General features: G+C 42.1%; 2 protein-coding genes across 2 annotated transcripts in view; both read right to left on the bottom strand.

Annotated features, from left to right (window-relative positions):
- Nucleotides 1–478: 478 nt before the first annotated feature.
- On the bottom strand, nucleotides 479–10750 carry aif1l (allograft inflammatory factor 1-like). The gene is made up of 6 exons (XM_027004144.2): nucleotides 10591–10750; nucleotides 10332–10393; nucleotides 7978–8044; nucleotides 6508–6549; nucleotides 5240–5402; nucleotides 479–2305 (listed from the first exon to the last, which is right to left on the bottom strand). The coding sequence occupies exons 1-6, from the start codon at nucleotides 10613–10615 to the stop codon at nucleotides 2218–2220; spliced, it is 447 nt and encodes a 148-aa protein (XP_026859945.1). The 5' UTR covers nucleotides 10616–10750; the 3' UTR covers nucleotides 479–2217.
- Nucleotides 10751–11885: 1135 nt separating this feature from the next.
- Nucleotides 11886–25049, bottom strand: part of lamc3 (laminin, gamma 3) — a 71132-nt gene continuing 57968 nt past the window's right edge. Inside the window, exons 13-28 of the mRNA XM_027004143.2 lie at nucleotides 23951–24139; nucleotides 23462–23713; nucleotides 23049–23202; nucleotides 22624–22766; nucleotides 22051–22229; nucleotides 18540–18732; nucleotides 17909–18159; nucleotides 17470–17546; nucleotides 16965–17099; nucleotides 16070–16280; nucleotides 15653–15796; nucleotides 15053–15155; nucleotides 14275–14477; nucleotides 13590–13733; nucleotides 12465–12564; nucleotides 11886–12136 (exon numbers count right to left, since the gene is read on the bottom strand). Of these exons, the coding sequence (XP_026859944.2) occupies nucleotides 11886–12136; nucleotides 12465–12564; nucleotides 13590–13733; nucleotides 14275–14477; nucleotides 15053–15155; nucleotides 15653–15796; nucleotides 16070–16280; nucleotides 16965–17099; nucleotides 17470–17546; nucleotides 17909–18159; nucleotides 18540–18732; nucleotides 22051–22229; nucleotides 22624–22766; nucleotides 23049–23202; nucleotides 23462–23713; nucleotides 23951–24139 (2729 nt within the window). The remainder of the gene's footprint in view (nucleotides 12137–12464; nucleotides 12565–13589; nucleotides 13734–14274; nucleotides 14478–15052; nucleotides 15156–15652; nucleotides 15797–16069; nucleotides 16281–16964; nucleotides 17100–17469; nucleotides 17547–17908; nucleotides 18160–18539; nucleotides 18733–22050; nucleotides 22230–22623; nucleotides 22767–23048; nucleotides 23203–23461; nucleotides 23714–23950; nucleotides 24140–25049) is intronic.

The raw sequence follows: 25049 nt of genomic DNA, 5'->3' as shown, positions 1-25049 counted from the left end.
ACAATCTGGAAACCCCCACCAAAGAAACAACAGAATCTCAAAAGCTGACATTTGAACAGACAAAAAAAATCCCAAAAAACCTCACACAAAAACATCCCACATTTGGATGCCTCATTTTAGGAAACTTCGCAACAATGGACCCACATTAGTTAAAGGACAGAGTTGAAGAGGTCCTCAGAGGACAACTTGGTGTTACTGTTATACAACAGCAATTTTAAAGTGTATTCTCAAGCAAATTGGTCCAATAGGTGTGTACATTTTAATAATTGACTATAGGCTTGTACCATGGGCTATTCATTTACACATATGCTTGTATGAGCATGTACTTTTGTACAAAAAAAGTAGGTTACCATTCTCAACATGCTGTTGACCTATCTTAAGTGTCCCCATAGGGTTGGTACACCACACCCTAGACTCATACTGGCCTGATGCATGTTTACTTTTAAGTAAAACAGCATATGAACACAAATACTTTTTTGTGTAATCAGAAGATCTTTATTTCCTTTGGTGTTTGCAAAAAAGTATTAAAAATAAGATGCCACCAACAAAAAGCCTGTTAAACAGGTGACCAATCACATTAAAAAAAAAATGCAAATACAGTAGAAGGACAAAATAATAATCCAAAACACTCAAGGTAGAACCCTAACAATGCTGCTATTCTAGGAAAACAAGAATGTAAAAGGACAAACAGTAAAAAAGTAAATACAGGAATGCAGAAAATAAAACCACAATAAAATCACTTGAAATAGATGAGCCTGTAGGTAGCTCACAAGAAGCAGATTTTAGTTTGAGCTTGTAAGATGCACTGTGAAACTTTTTTTTTTTTTTTGTTCCAGTGATCTAAAACCCAAAGAACTGCATTAGGGCACTTTGATGGCTCTGCCCCACATACTGGCCACGCTGGCGCTCTGCAGCAGGACTGGATTCAGCTGACTGCTCGGGGGGCTATTGAGGTGCATGTGCACAAGAGCAGCACTGAATACTGCAAATAGCAAGCCAATGAACAAAAAGCTACAGCGGAACATTACAAACATGAACTTCCTAGACTGTACCTACAAACAGCTCTGCACAAAGCACTTCTATACTAATACAGTTAACGCTCACTCTCTCTCCTCTCACATATTCCATTGCAAACTATGAGTTTAAGACAAATTAGACTGAAAGAGGCACTTGGAAAGACTGACAATTAAATTTACAGTGAGCAGACTTGTTGGATGTTGTCTGCCATATTGTGATCAACAAAATCATCCTTACACTCAAGAGTAAGACAAGACCTTAAAGATATGACAATTAAACTGTGATGCTTTAGTCACGACTAAAAAAAACCCTGCTTTAGATGAAACAGGCTGCATTATTTTGTTTCAGCTTAGCTGTGTTTTACACACATACACAAATCACATTTGAACGGAGTATGTCAACATGAGGATGGCAAAAATGAAACTGATATGTGGAAAGGATACAGGGTATTTAAGATAGTACATTTCTTATTTCTCTTTTAGCAAAAGCCTGTGGAACTCCCTCATTTCTTTGCCTGGTCTCTTCGTGTTTCTTTCAATTCCAAATTTAGAACATAAACCTCCATATTGTATTCGCAAATGTCATGGTATTTGACATTAATGTCCCACTCAGTCTCACTGCAACATGGAGCCACCCATGGGATTGAAATTAAACTAGACCACACTTGATTGGCCAGACTATGGCAAAGGTTAGTGGTAATTTAAGTCTAAATGCTTCAAGCTTATTAAACTTATCCGGCTACTGCCAAAACACTCAAAGTGAAAGGTGTGATGGAGAAGGCAAACACCTTAATACCGGATTATAATGGTTTACGTTTTAGGAAAAATCTCATTCCACACAAGTCACACGTTACACATCCTACTGTTACTCCACTCACAGTAAGTAACTTATCAAAACACACTGTGTTCATTTTAAAGAACAATTCTATTAAAAGGGATGATGATTCTTCAAAAAGACCTATTTCGCATATAAATATATACATTTGTTTACTTATAAAAAATGCTACTCTGTGGTTTGACCTTCACATCAAATATATATATATAATTATCTTTTGTATTTTTTTCTGCAAGACCTTTTCCCCCTGTTTCTTAGCAAAAGATGTTGGGTATGGCTATGTACACTTAGGCCTTTGCTGTGAAATGGGTGGGGCCTGCAGATGGAGGGATGTCCCAGGCTCCAGGTATCCGCCCCTGCGGTGCTTTACGGTAGGCTGGTGAGGTCGCGTTTCGGTGGTGGGCCCTCAGGCTTGCAGCTTGCACCGTTAGCCTTGTCCTCGAACATCATCACCCTGAGCAGATACCAGGAACAAAAAAACATGATGGTTTAATACACAGAAGCATGTTAAAAAACCTCAGAGTTATGTAGTTGCAAATTACTTTTAAACAAAAAGGTTCAGTGTTTTGAATTCAAGAAAATATTTTGCTTGTACCACAGTTGTTTAAATGTGCTGATATGCAAAAAAAGGTTTTGGAATGATACCACTCTAGGACCATGCTCTCAGAGATGAGAAATGAACAGAAAGAAAAAAACAAAAACAAAAAAACTTTATTCATCAGTACTTTGTAAACATCTTATCTTAAAATTGATAACTGCTTTTAACTGAAATTAGCCTTCTTCTAACCAAGCTTTCTGAAGAACAAGCAACATGGTATTAGGTTTAAATGATCTGAATTTGCCCTTTCATTGCTACACTGCTCCATTTATTCATGGTGAAAAGGTTCATCAAACCGCATGAATTACTAAACAACCACAGGTGATCACCAATTTTTCCATGCAACCTTAGCTTTAATCACTGCTACCTCTACCAATGCAAGAAACGAGGCTTTGTTTTTGACACAAGGGAATTGCTTGATAAGATCAACATTTCAGCATTCTGTAGAATCAGAAGACTCTTTAGAATGCTCCTGCCGTTTTTTACTTGCCCTGTTACTTTTGTACACATTCAGTAATGCATGCACACATACCTACGCGCAAAGGTGCGCGCACAAACACTCATGCACGCACACACACAGAGGGCGAGAGAATAAAAAAAAAACAAAAAAAAAAACACAGACTATCAGATCAAAGTTAAAGTCAGGCCTATAAGAAAAAACCCAAAACAAAGATATAAAAAGGGTACAAAGGCCTTTCTCCAAACATCAGGAAGGAGAGGGTGGAATCCCCAGATACATTTTCTGGTTCACCACTGAAAATCCCTCATAAGCTCCTTTCGAGTAGCCTTGAGCCTGTAGCAGCCTGGTGGCCAGAAACGCGCTTCAAAGGCCTGGACCTGTTTATGGGGGGTAAACACCACCACCCACCACCATCTGAGCAGTGGAGATGATGTGCAAAGGGCTTGAAAGATCCCTCCCAGGCTCCGCTGCTGGGGTAATTTAATTGGAGTATATGGGTCACCTCCCTAGAGCTTAGAGCGTCAAGGGGCAGGGACTAAAACACTCAACCGAGAGCTTATTTCTGAGGGGAATGGGTTCACACTGGGCTTGACGGTGTGTTTTTAAAAGATGGGTCAAGGTCATCATTGCCATCTTTATTAAAGCTGTTTAAACCTCACGAAAATCTGAATGTGTAACACCGTCTTACATTCGGTGATGAACGCATTTGGATTGTATCTTTTCTTCACAGATAAGAGCAGCTCTGCTGGCTGCGTCCCCATACCGCTGAAAAAGTCTGCACCTCCTTCCAGCACTGCAGGGCTACTTAAAGCTGTCCTAAATTACGTCTCTGGCCCACTTTGCATGGGTAACATGAGTGACGCTGTCGGCTGGCCTCACACACCATATGGGCTTGATTTAGGCCAGAATAATGGTTGAGAACTCACCAAAACTTTCAAAGACAGAAAACCATGTTATTTAGTGGACTTACTCCCTTCCTCCTTGATGGACTTACTCCATCTCACTAGCTCAAATTTCAAGTGATGGATTGTTCATAGTGCTAGCACAGCCAAACAGAATGCGTGATTAACGCAAGACTAAGTGGCGGCCATTATCTTTCATACACCATTGGCAAGAGAGACGAGAAGGAATGCATGACGTTATGCAGAAAAAAATTCACAGTTATCATCTACACTCCGTGTCTAAATGTACTCTAGCTATACAATGAGAATTTTAAAATCAGTGGTTTCACCAAGATCAACCAAGAGGAAAAAGGTCAGTTCTAGCTTAAGTAAAAGTGATTTTAGTTTTTGTACATTTAGACATTTATCTTAAGGGGGCATTGTGCATTGCCCCAACAGCAGAAATCAAGGTTCTACAGGTTAATACCATTTTATTATTGATATGAATAGTTTAAGGTTTAGCAAATTTAGCAGAGCAATATAGCAACCAGTCACAATTACTGTAGTAACGTCAAAATTGTCTTGTAGGAACCTTCTGTACTTCCTAGAACCTTTAACGTGAGACAAGTTGAATATTTGATTTTACCTTTTTGTTTTAAGACCAGTTCATTTAGCAAAGTGTATGCTGCAAATTCGGCCACACGTAGATTGAACTTCAAAAGCAAGGGTCAACACTACTACAGCAGACATGAACCTTGGCACCAGTTCGCAGTTTTTGGTATGTTTTCCTAAACACTAATTCCAGCCCAGCTTTTCTTTTATTCTCCAAGGAAAACAAAGCAGGGAAGCTAAGCTATCTTTTCTCTTACATTGCCCATTTAAAGACACACAGACACAAAATAATTTGGTGTCCAGTATGGCTGGAGTCTAATGTACTGACTGCAAAGTGAAAGCAATGAGGACTACCTGTGGCTGGAATAAAGACAAGCAGAAACACCATCTTTCTTCAGCTGACTGAAGTGTTGTGAATTATGAAAGGATTTATGGAGGAAGAGGTCTGGAGTTGTCACAGTGAAGGCACAACTGAGGCTTGAAATTCTGCACTGTGAAGACAGGGGGCTCAGAGACGTTTAATTGGAAATAAGGCCCCGAAACTGAATCATGCAGACCAGTTAATTAACCAGTCAGTGAAGGTGTCGTCTTTCTTTGATGCTTTTAAAAAGTTCATTTGCAGCTTGATTTGCATTGTTACGCAACATGATTTAAAGATGTTGGAGAAATGCTTTCTGAACTGCACAAGCTTCGGTCATCGAGATTCCACAGGGCTATGTGGAACATGCATGCTGTTCTGCTGACTCTGCAGTGAATTTGCTGACATGATTAAACACACACACAAAATAGCATTACTGAGCATATTTCAAGAGGGAATGCGGACACACAGGTACTTACAGTTTGAGCACAGCCGAGCGCTTGCCTAGCATCATCTTAACAAAGTCTCGGTAGTTGATGGTGTCACTGCAGCCGCCAGTCACCTCGGAAATCATTTTCTTCATCTCTAGGTGGGTCTTAGGAACCCCCAGCTTCTCCATCATCCTCTTCAGACCCATCATGTCTGTGCCACAGGGACACAAAATGCAGTTACATATGTGAACACACACACACAGTGCCCTGGAACTGTAAAACACTATTTTTTACTGTCTTGAGGGAATCTGTTTTTAGGCAGAGATCTTCATAGTGGCCACTTCCTGGTCTTTCACCTAAAATGGTCACCATCTGAGAGCATCTGTGACTGGAACTTTCTTGACCTAAATTAGTTTTAGTGGCAAAGAGCAAAACTTCTAGCTACCGAAAAAGGAGCAAGTGACCTTTAGATTCAGCACTCCACATATATGTGGGCAGCGTTCTGAACAGAACACAGGGGAGAAGCAGAACTGCAATGGCACAATGACCATGCAGCATTCACAGACTTCAGGGTACCAAATATATTTGGACAGCTGGGTCTTGCAGCTGCTTCCCATTAGACAGGTGTGTTTTGGAGTGTTCGCATTCCCACAGCTTAATTGGCACCTGCAGATTGCTTGTTTGCTTTTGTGATTAGTGATCTGATAACAGAATCTCTAATAAGGTGATGCAAGTTACAGTAGGCCAGGAATAAGACTTATGGTGCATCACTTAGTCTGTGAAACTTGGTGTGGCTAGTTGTGATTGTGGGCAGTCAGTGAAACCAAAAGATGAATCCCAGAGCTCACATTGTGAAGAAGGAAAAAATCCCCCAAACAGGAGCCTATACCAGCTGTAGAAGAGGCACAGAAAAAAAAAAAAAAAAAAAACACAAACAAACAAAAAGCAGTTTGCTGGGAGGCTTTGCTGACAGCAACAGTGCAGAGGAGAGGGAGTTAAGTGCTCAGCTAAGAGTCCACTCCTCCGCTAATGAGCGAGTGCTTCGGGAAGCAGAAGGCAGAAAACAGCTGCACACTGTGTGGTGCAGAGGCACCGCAGGATCAGAGACCACACTGGCTGGGCTACACTCCCACGCCATACATATGGACATGTTCACCTTCTAAAAGCCCACCACATCACGCGCACACTGTCCACACACACAGATTTCACATCTATTGTTTATAGTATCACTTTTGCAATGAACACGCGTTTAGGCAACACGCCGGTCATTCGCACGATCTCGACCATCCACAAGTCTCTTTCTGCATGCGACTTACCGATCTCTCCCTGATCGTTGAGGTCAAACTCCGCATATTTATCTGGAAAGGAAATCAAGAGGAATAGGTGTCAGCGCTTGGGCAATGCAGACAGAATTATATACACTTGTTCTCTTCTCTCACACACCCACTGCCACACAGCTGCCAGCAACAGGTGAGAGTGGCCTAACTGGGAGAAGGAGGTCCCAGGAGGGGGAGGAAAAGGGACAGCCAGCACTTGTGGTTACTCGCGTTTCAGCTTTTCGACTGGTGATACTACCACTTCATTACTAGCGTGGCAGGCTCGTATGGGCTAACGGAGTAGGAGAGCCAACTGTTTCAAGAGCTCACTACGACACGCCAGGTCCTCTTTTCCAGTTCTCTTCCCGGTTCTTTTCCTGTTCTTGCTCTTTCAGTAGGAAGGGCTCTGTTTCTGTCTCACAATGAGGGCTCTGTTTGAGTGGGCGTGAGCCGGGCTTGTAACTGTGTCTCCGTGCGAGAAGGGAAAAGGGGTAGCAGAGGGTGACAATGGATGCCCTGTTAAAGCCCTCCCTTCAAACTCACAACAAAGTTGTGTGGCAGAGAGGGAGCAAGCATGAGGCTGAGGGGAAGGAGCTGGACAGATTTCAGGCCGAGTTGTGCAGCTCAAAGTGTAAAACATACTGTAAAACTCTCTTTACTCAAGTTACATTCAAAGTAGTGTTTTCAGCATGATCCCTCCCTGTGGTCAAACCCCTATTGCATGGCACTGCAAAACAATGGGTCTGTCTTTCTGTTGTTCCTTCTCTTTCTCTGTCTTAAGAGTATGATGCCTCATTCCGTCTCTGGTTTGAGGGATGACAATGACACACACACACAGTGGTGAGCTTAAGGCTCTGAGACAGAGGAATATGGCCTGCAGAAATGTAGCCTAACAGGGCGGCTCAGAGCAAGGCCTCGCCGTTCCCTCTGCACCGCCTCTCCCCCACGTTTCCCTTCACACTCCACTTCCAGGCTGTTTTCACCTCTGTGTTTGCAATCTGGCACACAGTTCTCTACAGCTAAATGGCCTCCAGCATGGCTGTCTTTAGAGGAGTGCATTATGTGTCACCTTCCTCACATTTTTAAGCACACGCGTACACACACACACACACACACACACACACACTTCGCTGGATGGTAAACAGCTCAAAAGAAGGAAGTCCCCTGGGTTTAAAATTCACGTGTCAGCTATGAAGTGAGGAAGTGAGGAGCAATAAAAAGAGCAACAGACAGAAAGAGAGAGCAAGAGAGTATGAAAAAGAACAAGGGTTCTGTAGCTAAGTTTGTTACTCACTCATGCTCCCTCACACAGACAAAATTCTGCCATAGATTCTCCTACTCCAAACATCATGTCATATATGCATGGCCATTATACACATGTGCCCTCTTCCAACATTTCATTGGTGCCAATAGAGGAAACTGATGTCCTCAACAGACTCCAGGTGGGCTTTTAGACACTGCACGTCTTACTTTTGAAGGAATCCAGCTTCTCAGGCAAATCTTCCTCATCTTGGTACTTCTGGTCCTCCATGAACTCCTATGGTGGAAGTGATTAAGAGAACAAGAAAGTCAGGTTGGAAGAGCTATTCCTGAACAGAAGGAAGTCTGAGACACTTTTTCCATGTACTTAGAGAGCCTGTCCTAAAATATTTTCTGCTGCAGTTTTATATAAATTTATCCCTACAGACTTCAGGGATTGTGTGTAACCTTAACAGGTTTCATGATCATTATATCTCTCAATCCCTGACAAGGATTTAAAGGTTGGGTGGATCTTCACACTACACCAGTGAACCTAAAGCCTGCTGATAATGGGCAAAATACCTTCAACATTATAGCTCAAGTTCTGCTACTACAACTTACTGCTGTTAACTAGTTCAGTGTCCTGGATGACAGAAACCCTTCATGGGCTGTAGTCATGGAGGTTCACAGGCTGAGGACCAGAGTGTGATACTAGTAACCATAGATTACTGACTAGTAACCTATGGTTGAAACAACAAAATGAAATAAGGCAAATAAATAGGAAACCTTTTTCTGAAGCAGAAAAATGTATTTGTCTGCAAGAACATTTTTTTATATGAAACTGTATAAACAGATCTATTTCTAGATTTTGTTGGCGGAAAGTCTGGCACAGGGATGGACCTGTGCACTGGTTTTAACCTCGGATACAGTTCAAGTACTCCCAGAATTACACTTCCCCTGCAAGGTACACTCCTTGCCATAACGTGACTTGTACATTTTCATACAGCAACTAACAAATCAACACGCATTGGTCTGTAGGGAGGATGGTAGTAAGTGAGCGAAAAATTTGATGGGGACATCATTTCACGAGGGTATTATTTTATATTACCATTTTATATTATATTATTGTTATTTCACGCATATCGGATTCTAATGAGATCCTAACCTCCGGCAAGCCCCCACATAGAATATGTTAAGGACTAAGGACAAGTGTACAGAAAATGCATGAATGATTCAAAAGGAAAAGAATGCCTCTTAGAAGCGTAGCTTTACTCAGCTCAGCTGCCTCCAAGATCAGTGCTCTACGTCATCATCTAGCAGTAGGACGACGCAGCCACGGACAGACAGGGGAACGGAAACTAAAGTTTATAAAATTACGGATAGATTTAACAACGTCAAAAATAACAGTAGCTAATAAACCAAATTTAATTATAAGGATGTCAAAAGCGACGATCGTAGATGAATGACCTTGCGTAACCGTGATTAAATTTTTCATTCAGTTGCGAGTCACTTATCTGTAACTTTCGAGGCAGACGATAACGGAGAGAAATGCTAGCTAAACCTAGTTCAACTATTTATCTAGTGTGAGCAGGCCTACGTTGCCTTGTAAACACTAACAGTCAATTTCATTAATCTGTTTTGTTTTTTTTTAAAAAACTCTAACAGAGGCTGTGCTTTGACAGCGCGCTGAATGCGCAAAAACACAGGTGGGAGTTTTCTGGGGTTTTTTAATGTGACCACATGAAACAGCGCCATTAGTCTTGCCAGTCTAGTCCAACGGGGGTCTGCAAGAGAAAGAGGTTAGCTAACAATTTGATGGCGCAAATGTCCCCGCTGCTCCACTCACATCCTAACCAGCCCGGACACAATAGTCTCGTTCAATCGAGCCCACCAGACACCTGTTTCCCCGTGTAAACATAAAGGGAGAACGAAGGTGACCCTTCATCGCTTCAAAATGACTGGTTTTAAGGTATTAGATAACTACAGTTTTGTTACAAAAAAACTCCAAACAAAACAAAACCATGACGTAAGACGTCTTCAAACAGAATTCCGTTGGGAATTTCTCGGTTTGGAGGAAAGTGATATCCCCACCCCACAGCTAGCTAACGCTAACCGGTACCATCTATCTAGAACATGCGAGCAGTTTAGCTATCGCTAGCTATCTAGACATGATCTTTGTTTAGCTGCAACTGTCTAATAACCGCTGTGCTAATGGCTGAGCCAGTCAAATAATTTATAACCATTTAGATAGTTTTGCTAGCTAGCTAACAATGTTCTGAGCTTTTAGAGAAACATTTGTTAAACTACAAAAATAATTAGATATCTAGCGATTAATTTAGATAAATCAGTTTGAGAGAGATTAGTTTAGCTATCATCTATCATAATGTAGTTGCATTATTAGAGCAATCGCTAGCTAGCTACGTAAGGGTCACGACCGAGTCAAAATAGCCAATCTAACCCCAACCTAAACTGGATGGTTCACACAGCTAACGCTAGCTAGGATAGCTCACTAACGTTTCAGGTGAACAAGTGCCACAAAGGAAAGCATCCTAGAATGCACAACATAAAAGGCTTCATCCAGCTACCTTGTTTATTTCTTCCAGCTTGTCCCTCTGTTGTGCTTTCAGCAGTCCGAACGCCTTGCCTCCTGGAAAACCACAAGATATAAACCGTTAGACTCAAATCCATTCTGGTGCACTTGCTGGCGGACTGGTAGCCCTCGGCGGGCAGCCAAATCACAAACGTTTAACTAGGAATCGGGCGTAGCGGTGTACAACACTGACAGCAGATAGAGGTCTGTTTAACTGCTGAGACGATTCAATTAATAAAGCTCTCATGACATACCTTGTACATTCTGATTCGAGGGCATCTTGGAGCTTCGTGTGATACGGTTACAGAGCGGACAGACGGTTATATATGGGAGGCTCTCTCGGTTACGAGAAGTCCGAGGAGAACGAGAACAAACGCGAGTTGCAGTTGTTTGCAGCTTCTCCTTGATGCGCTCTTGGCTCGTCAGGAATGTATCTCTTCGTGCTATCGTGTGGTGAAACGAGGAATCGCACTTTAGGCTTCACTCTTAACTGAGATTATTGTTAGGTTGCAAAAATTGGGGAGATGTTTAGCTATTGCGTAAACAGAATTTTTCTTCACCGAAGGCGGGGAAAATCTAGGCAAACTTATACGGACCCAAGACATCTTAAATAATATACGCATATTCTGATTCCTCAAATAAGTTTCTTTGTTCGCTAAACAAATCATTTTCGGCTGGAGAATTACAATCACCACGATGCATGTTTGGGTAAGCAAAAGAAAACTGAATTTTCTGATACTGATGGAAAAACGAACGAGAGACGATTGCAGGTTATAGCTATACAGCGTAGCCTGACGGATAAAATCTGTGGGAAAGTTCTGGACCGAATTGTATTCAGTCCTCTTAAGTTTTACCCATACGTTACAAATGCATTTTTGTTAAAACATCAATTTAGACAAACAGTCATAAATGAGGTCTGTACATGACTTTCAGATGCTTTATTCGCTGTTACACAAGCCCTTTATCCAGCAAATTACGCATATAAAGTTATTGTGTACATGAAACCTGTTGTATAGATTGTAAATGGCACCACAGTGTGGTCAAAAAGTAAAACTTCATGTTGGTGAGAAAATGTACAGTACATAGAGTTTTGGTAACCAAATTTATCACATGCCAGTCAAACATTTTTAGTCCAGGACACATTTTCAAAATATGTACAAACACATTCTTAGTTACAGCACCGGTGAACACTGTCTTACTTGCAAACGAGGCAATCTTATTACTGGAAAAAAAATGTTTAATCTCCAATCAGCTTTCAACCTACTCACTCAAACTTTAGTTAATATAATTAAATCAGTGATTCAAATAAGTAGGACAAACATATTTTTAAACTAAGCTGCAAGATGAACTGAAGAGAAGATAAAGGAATTCCTTCTCTCTACCTTTTTTTTCTGTCTATGTCTGATACAATTCCAGCTTTATCACACTGAAGTTCTTACTCAGCCTCCTGAAAGTGTTTTTTCTCTCTTTGCATTCTCCCTTCTCCTCCTCTGATGCTGTCTCCCTCCTGCAATCTTTACCCCCACCCCACCCACCTACCCCTTGCCCATCAGTGACCACTCTCTGGGCATGCTTTGGGCAGGTTCTGGACAATATCTGTCAGGCTGTCACGCTCCTCGCGGATCTCCTGCAAGTTCTGTTCCAGCTGTGCCAGCTGCTGCAGCTGCTCATGTCCAGCTGTGCGCAGCCGCTGGATCTTCGCGCTCAGCGTCGGGCTCTCCACGCTGCCCCGCAGGAGCAGGAGGCGAGCGGTCGTCTCGTTCAGCACGCGCTCGTACTTCTCCACGGCCACGTTCCCTTCTGCTCAGGGCAAGAGGCACGTCAGCGGTGCTTACAGACACCGGAAAAGACATGCTGAGAGGAAGATGAAAGAAACGGGGCAGCTAAGGGAAGTGGAGGAGAGGGCAGGGTAAGACAAAGGAAGGAACGGCAGAGCGAGAGGAGAAAAAGAAATGTTCGGGGAAGAAAAGAAGGTGCACAGGCAGGGTAAGCACAAAAAAACAAGGAAACGTACGGAAAGGAAAGAGCGGGAAGTTTAGCACAGGAGAAACTAGGAAAAAACAGGAAATAAGAGGAAAGGGGAGGACAGAATAGGCAAGGAAAGAAAAAAAAAACAGATTCTATGTACCTAATTGATTGAGCAGCTTGGCTAGCGTGTTTGTGAAAGTCTCCAGCTGGCTCTTCACCATCTCCATGCTGTCCATCTCTGTCTCTAGCGAAACATCAGCCTGTGGCACAGAAGGGGGCAAGCATTCACTAAAGACACTCATGCTGAAGGATGTTGAGCTGTTAGTAGTGAAGGAATCAACATGTATTTATTTTAGCTTGTGATTCTATATTATATGTGCATTTCTGTACTTTTCGGAATGTCTCTGTAACGCTTCTGTGCCATGCTGACTGCCTGTGAGGCATCAAGGTCAGGAGGTGATAACTCTCAGGCCTCATCCACCCTTTTCTGTCTATCCCCCTCCCTCGTCTCCTCCTTCTCTCCCCTGTTTCTTATGTTTGATCTCACTTATGTGCCATCAGACCGACTGTCCATTATTAGACTAGCACCCTTTTTCTGACTAAAGAAAGATATACACTGATCCAAAGTGTGTCTGCACACAAAAATAAACATCAATACTCTTGAGGATCAATATGGGCTCCTGACGCTTCATTGCTGAAGTAGCCCACATAAAACCAGTTGTCTTGGACTACTTTGGCTGAATACAATCAACTCAGAGCTGTTTGCATCCTTTTCAGTTCTTTGGTCCAGCGAGGCTGGCAGTGATGGGTCAGTAAAGGCCAAATGGCAGGTTGCAGAGAGGTAGCTTCCCTTACTTTCCTGATGTCCAAGGGAGAGTTCACATCACTTTAGCAGCAATAGCACACGTACATTGCATTGAATCCATAGTGTTCTTAAGGTAACTGTTGCGGCAGTGGTTCACAGCCACAGACCTTTGGGACTTTTTCTGCTGTTTCAGCACAGCAGGAAGTAATCTAATGAGCAGGGTCAGGTGTGCTAGATTAGAAGAGTCCAGGAAAATGTAGAAAATGCATGTGACCCACAGGACTGGGAAGGAGAACCCCTGTGTAAAGGTTTGCAAGCTGATACAAAATTACATGGATTACCTGAAACTATTAAATATAGGCTCTCACATATTAATTACATGTACTGCAACCTAGCAAGTGCAGTTTCACACAATCCTGTGTTAAGCTGCATGGGCACCCCAGCCAAGCCCCACCGGCTGGGTCTGATGTGGCCGCTCACCTCCTCGACGGGCATGCCCACCCAAGCCTGTGAAGCCCGCTCCTCCTGTCTGGCCAGCTGTCGTCCAGCCTCTGTTACCGCTTCCCTCAGCTGTGCCGATTCCTTCCTTGCCTGCTTCCCTCGCGACAGGGCCGCCCTGGCATCCTGCCGGACACAGTGGGGAGAGCCAACCGATTGCCCTGTGCTTGTCTTTCCTGCTCAGTAAAGTTCTAGTGAAGGGAGTAAATGTTTCACGTTGGAATGTGGCTTATGTTGGTAGCTTCTTGGGGCAGAGTGTTGCTTCGGAGGATGGAGGTACAAGGTATGGAGATTAAAAGGAAGTCAACTTGATCTTTTTTTTTCTCACAGCTGGGTAGAAGCCATTTACTCCATATTCACTGAATGTTACTGAATGTAAGTTTTGCAGCACTATGCTGAGTGCTTGCTGGGCATGGCTGCGTTATAGACTGCCGTAACACGCAGTGATGCCAGTCATGATTTATAATGCGCCTAGTAAGAGCATGCGATTAGCTACCTGACTCATGTCATGTCAACATGCACTGCTCTCAACGCCAGTGGAAACATTCTGCAAGACATTCTACAATCAGGCCATTAGCTACACCTGAAGGTCAGTCCCAGTGCTTTGTACACTTTGTGTATATGTGAAGAGAGTGATGTTGAAACAGCGGCAGGAGTCCGAACTCACCTTAGTCACGGCATCGGCTGCGAGCTTGGCATCTGCAGCTGTTTCACCAGCTAGCGTGGCATTGTCTAGCGCCGGCCTGAGCGCTCTCTTTGCCTGTTGCACCTTTTTCTTGGCCTCTGTCAGGACCTTCTCATCAAGAAGGCTTTCTCGTTTGAGAGCCTGTCGGGTGTGCGTGTGCAGGGCAGGCCACTCCTTCTGTATATCTGTGGGGGAGGTGGGAGTTATGGACATTCCATCTTCTTTCTGTTCTATTCTATACTAATTTATTATCCATTATAATCTGTTCTATTATATACAAATTTATTATCCATTATATTCTGTTCTATTCTATACTAATTTATTATCCATTATATTCTGTTCTATACAAATGTATTATGCATTATAATCTGTTCTATTCGATACAAATTTATTATCCATTATATTCTGTTCTATTCTATACAAATTTATTATCCATTATATTCTGTTCTATTCTATACTAATTTATTATCCATTATATTCTGTTATATTCTGAAATGTATACAGTTTTTTAAAAAATATATTATTTCTATTCCATACTGTTTTAATTAATTTCAATCATAATCCATCCAACCTCTTTGTATCTTGGAATTCTATATTTTATTTTATTCTACTCTATTTTATTGGTTTCATTAGAAATAATCAGTTGATTTCTGGAACCTTTCACCAATATGCTCATTAGCAAAGAGTAATGTATTAATGAGATATGATGGAGTTTCAAACAGAGTCATGTGTGTGAGGTCCCTGTAGCAAAATACCCTACCTTCTAGATGTTTCTGTAGAGAGAAAGCTTCTGATTCTGTCTTTTTGCCTTGTACCACGGAAGACAAAGCTATTTCTTTTAGCTCTTTGGCAATGGCTGTCAGCTTCACACATAGGTCACAAGACAGAAAAAAACAAAACAAAACCAGACACATCCCTGTTAGCAGTGAAGTAGGTGCAACTTTAGGTGAAATAGCTTTAAGTGTATTTGACCTACCCAGTTGCCTCTTTTCTGTTTCTGTTGTAATTTATGTGTCATTGACATTTTAAATTTTATAGTTATCCTTTTATATATCATATAAATTGGATGATATTTAATATTATTAGTATTATTAATGTAAATAACTTGATTCCAATATAATATTTTTTATGAATTATAAGTCAAGTTCCCATGGTAAATTAACAATAAATAATAGTTGTTAACTTATAATTCATTATTATAATTGATAATAAACACATGAGCTTCATGAATGTTCAAATAATCAATCAACACTTGACTAGCAGGAGGGTCCAGCTTGAGCCGAGAGGCTGGTGGCTGTGTCCTGGCCTCTCAGGATTGGCTCTGCTCACCAGCTGGCCTGTCAGAATTGGCTCTGCTCACCTGTTGGAACTCCTCAATGGTTTGCAGGTTTTTGCGTGAGTTTTCCAGCTGAGCCTCCATCTCTTCCTTGGTCTTATTTACCAGTTGCTCCTTTGACTGTACCAGAAAATCCAGCTCTGCAGTTCTGTTGGCCAGGTCCAGACTCTGAAGCGGAAATCAAAGAGGTTTCATTCTCAGGTTTGTTCCTGAGGATGTGTGTACTTTGAGAGAAAAAAAACAGGCTGGCCCAATAAATTGCAGAATTTATTTTAACTGAAAAAGAAACCACCACTTAGTAGAAACATCTAAGATTGGTATCATATAAGGGAATAACGAGGGTCTTTTTAAATATTTCTGTCTAAATATAGATAGTTCTAAATGACTATCCATGTGTAGTGTTATTTTGCCACAGTACGCTGACTGGCTCTGTTGATGGACCTGTATCAGTTCCATAGTCATTGTGGTGTTAAACTCGGCTGTGAAGGAGCTGACACCGGTGCGCTCCTTGTGCAGCTTAGGCAGATTGGAGGTGACATTCTGCAAAATGGCGGCCGCCTTGGTGGTCTGCTCCTGCACTGACAGGTAGACAGCCAAGGTTTTATCGGCCTCGCGTGTGAGATTCTCCTTCAGCACCTGCATCTCTGACAGTCTGGCAGGCATGCGTACACACACACACACACACACACACACACACAGATGTTTTGCTCTAGCTTTAATGGGAAAAATGTAGTTATTCAAGACACTTTTTAAAAACATTTTTTACACGTAGAGATTAAGCGTTAGCTGTCCTGTTGACTGGCTGTATTCTGGTAGCTGACCCTCTTAACCTAGAACATTTGTAAAAACATCTTGCCTCATAGACACATACTATAACCCTACTGTGTAAGGGTTAATGCTTATGAAAATGATCCACCACCCAGATGATATCAGCAGTCAGCAGTGCTCATATGTCATAGCCTGACCAGTGTAGAGCAGGGCTGACATGCTGTGCACCTAGAAATAGCTACAGGCTATAACTTCACCTAGAAACAGCTATAGGCTGTAACTGTGCACCTAGAAACAGATACAGACTATAACTTCACCTAGAAACAGCTATAGGCTGTAACTGTGCACCTAGAAACAGATACAGACTATAATTGCACCTAGAAACAGCTATAGGCTGTAACTGTGCACCAAGAAATAGCTACAGACTGTAACTGTCCCCCTATGACATGACATAGATGAGCACAGGTGTAAGGTAGGTGTTTATAACACAATTCATAAAGTGACACACACCCACCTATCCACACACTTGCACACACACACACACACACACACACGACTCATTACTTACCGCTCCGTGAGGTCTTGTACATGGAGCTGTGTTGAATTATCGTCCAGGAGATTCAGAAGTACAGAATATGTTCTGTTAGACACTTGCAGGGCCTCACCAGCTAGCTTTTCAATATGAGCAGCAATTTCTGTGTGGCTGCAGGGAAAAAGATGAACTATATAATAGTTTTTTATGTTGTATAGCACACATCATTTATTCCATTTTTGGTTTAAGGCAGTTATATCAAAACCAGTGGCAGAAAGAGATGAATAATTTTGGAGTCATTGACTGATTTTGATTGAACTTTATTTTATTCAGTTGGTTGTCTGGAAAATGTGTGGAGTTAGTAGTCTCACACCTTCCTTTAGCACTTTATGGCTGTTTCTGAAACCATCAGTAGTAAATATCTTTACCATTTTCACTGTTCCATGGTCTTGACACTAATGATTTCTCTACACCATCATATAATGTGCGAAGACACAAAATGTGTAACATGATTGGGCCATGATTCAATTGTCCAACCTACCTCTTCACTAAAGTCTCTGACTGATTCACTAGAGTGTTCCACTGGGTCGGCCCTCTTGGCATCACAAATGGGATTACCTGAGGCAGGCAGAGAAGCCCGCAAATGGAATGAAGAAATGGGCCGAAGAAACCAACTGCTTATTTGATTCTATTAATATAAAAGTCTTGTCCAAAATCTAATTGACACGGCTCCTTTTACCCAGTTTCCTTCATGCTAACTGGCGGCTCTTGGCTTTCATTACCTGTTGCAATGCTGTTTTCAGAAAATAATTCATAAACCAGTTTTATATATATATATATATTTGTATCAAATGGAAATATTTGCAAGTAACTTCAAAAACAACCTGCTCCACCTCTTTGGGGAACACGCACACACACACCCCTGTTCACTCAGTATGGATAGATGCAACGCATGGTTCTGTGTTTGTTCGTCGACTCACCATGCTGTCAAGGTCAAGAGTCATCCTACGAAGCTGCGTGTGTGCATCCATGGCAGCGGTGAAGGCGTCGGAGAGAGCTCGGCAATTGCCCCCTTGCCGCCTCACCCCATCTTCTGTCTCGTCACGCCCCGTCTCACCTTCCTCCGCCAGGCTGCAGTTTACGGCCTCGCCCAGGTGGCCAAGCTGTATCTGCAGCTCCTGCACAGCCACTTGCAGCTGCGAGAACTGATGCATGAAGGCCTCCCGCGCCTCTGTGGAAGAGACGAAAAAGAGGCAAAGAAGACACCAAATAAATGTGAAAGAATCAACAGTGAGATGGCTAACCCCCAATGACTCTGTTAACACACTCATTACAGGAAAACAGCTTTGCTGTTAAAGTAGTGGGAAAGGCTGGTCTTGTATCCACAGGAGCACTGTGACGGTATAGCAGCTAATGTTAGTGCTAAAAACACATCATGTGAGTGAAAAACCTGAGTGGATACATTTATGTTCAACATATCTGAGCACAAAACTGCCATTAATATGACATGCGCAGAAGATTTGACTAGAACAGGAGAATGTAAGTGAATTGGACCTTTAAGATTCAATTTCACTTTAATTCAGCTTTAACTTTCATCAATAACTTTTTAACCTTGAATGGCCAGGAACTCTTCTAGGGCATTGGGCAGGTAGTCCTCACTCTGATGCTCATGCACACGATTCTGCATCTCCTTAGGCTGGGGCATGTGACTTGGACGAATGTAGAGTTCGTGCCTAAAACTCCTGCAGTCATAACTGGAAAGCAGTCTCTCTAGATCCTGCAGTTTTCTTTTTAGTTTAGAGGCCTGTAGAAAAAAGCAAACATATATTTTATAGAAGTGTGTGTGTGTGTGTGTGTGTGTGTGTGTGTGTGTGTGTGTGTGTGAAAATAAATGACATTTTAAAAATAAACTGCTGAGGTTCTCAGATGATTTGATCAATACATGTCAATTTTGTGAGTCCTTGAACCATTTGAGCCAGATTTCCACAAGCCTCAAATAAACAGACCGAGAAGAGCTGTAGCTGCAAGGTATTTTGAACACATCCATGCTCTATGGTGCTCATGAAACACCGTTCTCTCATGAAACACCTTATTAAATGGGACCTGACTAAGCAATGGACTACCATTATGCTAATTATAATTAAACCTATGCATTCCACATATCAAAATTACTTAAGGAGGCAAGTTCAGGAGAATATACAATGTTGGACTTGGAAATGCAGGAGTAGCTGAGGACGAATTGTGGTTACAGCGTTTGCAAACATTCATTTAAAAACCTTTCTGGTGACACTTCTCATTCTCTCCCACCTGAAGCCAAACATAATTAGGAGGCAGTGACTGCAAATGATAGTTTGTTTTTATGACAGGGAGCTATGAAATCTGGACTAAATCCCTTGATAGCCCACTCCTCCATATGCCATTTTCCATTTAATTATCTTTATTTATATCCTTATTTATTGTTGGAGATTATGCTGATTATTTAGAAGAGATTATATCAGCCTACTCTCTAATTGTTACTCCTTGTTCCTTGTTTTAGAGTAAATGAGAACATGTAACCAGCAGCCTGGCGAAGCACATGTTCAATACTTGTATGTCACAATATGGTTTGTATGCACTGCTTTGCCACTGCTGTAGGTGCAGGAAGAGTTTGGTGGTGTAAAGCACAGAGCTGCAGGGTGTGTAGAGTAAGATGTAAGGTGAGTGGGCCTCACAGAAGTAAAAGCTTTTGATAGTGCCAAAAACATATATAGGGTGAAAGCTGGCTGATTCTGGAGACAGTTTTATTTCAGACTGGTTTGAAGGTGCTGAAGTAAACAGACGGTTTTAGGAGGAAAGCTAAGTTTCTGCTTCACATTCTGTTCTAAGTCAGCAAATAATTGTACTCCTTCCTACCGTGCTATAGTAAGCCTGCCAGTGGTATATGAGATGAAGTATATTCTGTGATCAGGTTATACATCTGAATGCACTAGTAAGGGGCACTTGGTGGAGATAGCCTCCAGAGGAATCTTATTAAAATATATCAGAGAATGGAACTGCATATAAGAATACTGTGATTACACAGGAAGAAGAAGAAAACATGAGGTCTTATACTTAGCACAGTCCTGGCGTACTGAATCATACAGGAGCCACGGTAGCTCAGTTTATCTTTGAGGTTTTTGTACAGTGTTGTAACAGAGTGACTGATAGTAATTTACAGTTTAAGAGACTTTAAACTGAATTACTAAGATTTTGTTGAATTACTAGACAGAAAGAAAAATGATTTTGATTATCAATGTGAATGGTACCTCAAGAATTTACATGCCAATATTTAACATGTCTTGAGCATATAGAACATTTATCATTCACCAGCATTTTTAAAAGCATTTTTTACATAAAAAAAACACACACGCACACATACTAAAAACATACACATACCATAAACACACATGTACCAAAGAATTGAATGTATGATGGGAGTCACAGGCAATGAAACATTGATGTGAAAATAGACATAATCATCTCCTGAGATCTGATTTAGAAACACCTCACAGAATGTTCTACCTTCTTATCTTAGCAAATTGCCTCTTTTAATACTCACTGACTTGATTTTAATTCCTAGAAATATAAAACCTTGCCTCATGTAGGGGATAATTATGCCCAAGGATAAAGTAACTCGTGGTATTATTCAGACACTTGTTAATAGATTCATTTCAGTTCACCTTTCAGACTGATAATTGGCTGTGAAGTATATTATCACATAATAAATGTAAATTAACACGTGCAAGGATCTGACCTTAATTAACGTATGAGACCATTCATGTCTGAAGGAGTCTGACCAATATATTTATATACAATTTTATATTACAATTACAGCCCTCTAACTGTAATGCAATTCAATGGTTCTTAGCGTTTCAGAGATATAAAGCAACAAACTCGATAAAATGTGTTTGTGTCCTTGCTAATGTTCTTTGGTCCCTGGCTTTTAAATCACAGTCATTTATCCATAATCGTTCCTACTACTGATACTATATTGTGGTTTGTTATGCTAAAGGTTGGGGGAGCTGATGGGCAGTTTTGCAGTATACTCCATATTGCCTCTCCTATAATAGGTAATCATCTCTAGATATTGAAGAACTGAGCTACTCTTGACATTGACTAGCTACTCGCTTCTATGCAGGCGTGACTGATGAAAGTTTCAGAGCAGAATAAACTAACACTTTAAGCTCAGGCGGCTGGAGCAGTGATTTTAAGATGATGTGACTGCATATGTTCTTGCTGTCACTGAGCCTTCTACAGATGCTCACAGTCTCAGAATATATAAATGTGTTAGCATAATCACACCATATTTCTGTATTCACACATGGTGATTGATACCCCCAAATTAACCAACAGTGTAAAGACATCTCAAGACAAGTTAGTCATGTAAATTCCCTTTTGATAAGCGCCTCTCAATTTCTTAAAATAACTAGGAAAGACTATGAAATGAGCTCGCATTACATTTTTGCTAGCTTTGCATTAGCCATCATCCTAGCTATCCCACTGCTGTAACATTTTGGCTTCAAGAGCCTGGGCCATCCCCGTCCAGCCTCCCGTGTTCTGTCTTATCGGCAGCCCGGCTAAGACGCTGTGATCTGGAAGGGCATGTGTTCCCACGTTAGGCGCCCAGGGTAACATGGGTGGCATCTGTTTTGCTAGCTTTGCGCCAGAATCACTGTTTGACAAAGAAGAAGAACCTTGGCATGCCTGCATGCTCTCAGCGGTGAAAGGGAGCTGCGTGCCTCAGTAATTCCCAATTCTTTGGAGACAAAGAACAGCTTGGCTGGGAGGTACACTTGGCAGTGTGTGTTGGGGGAAGCCTGAACGCAATGGCAGTTAGCCACAGTTCTAAAAAGAGTGCAGTGAGTTAGCAGAGGACTATAAGGCCAAGATAAGCACTAATTGGGTACAGTGGATGGATGGGGATGATGCATGACATTCATGCAGTGTACAGTGAATCGCTGAAGTGTCTGTAATATGTATGGAGCATACAAGGGAAGGTGTCCAAGCCCACTACACCTCATATAGCATGGTTTAGTGCGTGTGTGCACACACACACACACACGCACACACACACACACACACACACACACACACACACTCATACCTGGTCTCTGATGAGACTGTAGCACACTGGGCACTCCTCACACTGGTGGGATACATGGTTAAGATAGAAGTTCAGCTCACACTTGTCACACTTATAACCCACGAAACCTTGGCGACAGATGCAAGTGCCATTTCCATGGCACTGCATGGAGGTTGAACCCATGGGGTCACAATTGCAAGCTACAATTTCAAAGATAGAGAGGACAGAGAGGCACAGATTATGAAATGGGCCTAATGTAGCTCAACGCTTTCCAAAGTTCAGAGAATTTTGTTCATTTGTAACAGATCCATGTATTCCACATACTTTCCATATTTACCTGCCTGATGGTTTGTGATACAATACTATAATGTGGAGATCATGTGTATGATTCCCAGGGAGTATAATGATAAATATGTAAATTCCTCTGGATTAGAGTATCTGTTAAATAATTTAAATACTATATATGTCTAATGCTCTCAAGATTAAACATCTATTGGTACTGGAACAACGAATATTTTCATAAGTCATGTCAAACATGCCCTTTTTGGTGATTGTTCATATTAATTGACAGTTTGAACTTTAGCTGCTGTGTACCTCTGCAACCCCTGGAGGAGAAGCCAAAAAAGCCCATTCGACATGCATCACACCACCTTCCCTCCACACCTGTCCGACACAAACACTGGCCTGTGATTGGCTGACATGCTGAGGATAAGGAACCAATTGGACTGCAATTACACCTGGAGAGGAGGAAAGAGAGTAGCCATTTTTTTTGTGTGTGTTATACACTACTGCATTCTAAAAATTAGTGCAGTGAAGTACTGTAAGAACACAAATGAAAGAATATATGTTAGCAGCATTATTTTGGCGCCTGATTGGTCACCATTTTCCAAGTCGCATACTGACAATGATCGGGGAAGCTCAATGTGTTTTGTGTAAACCTGAAGATGAATACTGAACTTATGGATGAGAGGAAGGAAGGCGATAGGACAAGAGGTGGGTGTGTGCTATCCATAACGCACCACTGACAGCCCAGCACTGGCTGCAGGTTGAAGTAGCCAGCTTCACACTGTCCGCAATCTCTTCCTGTCACGTGACTCAGACACGAACATCTTCCTGTGTCAGGGTCGCAGTCGTTCACTGAGCCAGAGGAGCCAGGTGACTTACAGTCACAAGCTAAGCAGACACACACACACACACACACACACACACACACACACACACACACACACACACACACACACACACACACACACACACACACCATTTGATTCTTGAGAATGCATGAGTCTGCTGGGGTCTCGTTATTAAAGTAGAAAATCTGAACAAAATGTTCAGATGATCTCTTATTCAATCTATTCTTTTATTAAACATGTTCTAAAATTCCCTTTCCTCTTTCAACTACAGAGACGCACACACACACAGTTTTACTTACATTTGCACTTTTGGGAAGGCCTGAGGGTACGGTCCAAAGCGTTACCGTAGTAACCTGTTTGGCACTTGTCACAATGGTCCCCAGCTGTATGTCCTAGGCATTTCAGGCAGCGGCCAGTCACGTGATCACACCCACCCACTGCGTTGGGGTCTACATTCCCATTACATTCACACCTCACACATGGTCGTTCTTTACCACCCCAGCCAAGCGGATCGCCATACAAGCCATCCTCACACAGCTGACATCTGGTTCCTAGAACACACACACACACACACACACACACACACACACACACACACACACACACTATGATGACACACTTCTACGTTGTTTGATTACAGTTTAGACAAAGAGCTTTCTTCTGTAACCCTTTCAGCATAAAACTAATTTGCAAATAATGTTCTAGTAATAATGTAGCGTAACATTGTATATGACAAATACATTGTCACATTCTGTACACTGAACTTCTCAAAATAAACAGAAACCTACCCCTCTGGCTGGCTGGGCAGTTGGTACACACCACACCGCCTGCCTCTGGCACCTCAGCACAGGTGGTACGATCCGGGCAGGGGCAGGGCAGACAGTCACTCGGGTTGCCAATCAGTGCATTTCCATAGTAACCATCCTGACAACGCTCACAAGAGACACCAGTAGTGAAGTCTGTGCACTCACAGACACCTGGATCAAGAAATGCACACACACACACACACACACACACACACACACACACACACACACACACACACACACACACACACACAAAGCTGTATAGTGAACAAAACAGAGACATAAATGTGCATACATAGAAACACGCACATGCAGCAAGGATCAAAAGAACACATATTCACATGTATACACAAACACAAACAAACAATCACACACACATACACACACACACATTTCAGATGAGGCTATACACATGTGCATGCACACACAGAGGTATGATTAGCTGCAACAAAGAGTTGCTACACTCTTTGCTGGAAGGTGCATGAAGCACAAGAATGTGGTTTAAGTTTTTTCTGAAAACAAACAAATTTGAGTGTGTTTCGGCAGCTGAGCAGAAAGCCCAGCATGAGAGGCCATGGCCAATGGCTCACAGGTGCAGATGAGTGGCTCAACCCTTCTGCTAGTTTCCTCAAAAACACAGCCTGAAACATGACACTGTGGCCTCCATTTAGATTCTGTACACTTCCCTGTATACAACAAGATGCCTTCACATAAACAAATAACAAAGTGAAGGTGCACATGCACATATATGCAAGTACATTCACACACACACACACACACACACACACACACACACACACACACACACACACACACACACACACACACACACACACACACACACACACTCACAGGTACACACATCGACGAGGAGGGAATGCTATATTAACGTTTTCCATTGACAGATTCAGGGCAGAGGGTGCACTGTGTTTTTCGACCAGCAGAGGGCAATGTGCCATTACAGTTCAATAGCTGTATTGAGAGTTAGAGTTAGAGAGAGAGAAAGAGAGAGAGAGAGAGAGAGAGAGAGAGAGAGAGAGAGAGAGAGAGAGAAACAAACACGTGTGTGGCCAATTCAGAA

Source organism: Electrophorus electricus, chromosome 6 (assembly GCF_013358815.1).
Source record: "Electrophorus electricus isolate fEleEle1 chromosome 6, fEleEle1.pri, whole genome shotgun sequence".
NCBI lineage: Eukaryota > Metazoa > Chordata > Actinopteri > Gymnotiformes > Gymnotidae > Electrophorus > Electrophorus electricus.
This window is presented reverse-complemented; position numbering and strand designations above follow the sequence as displayed.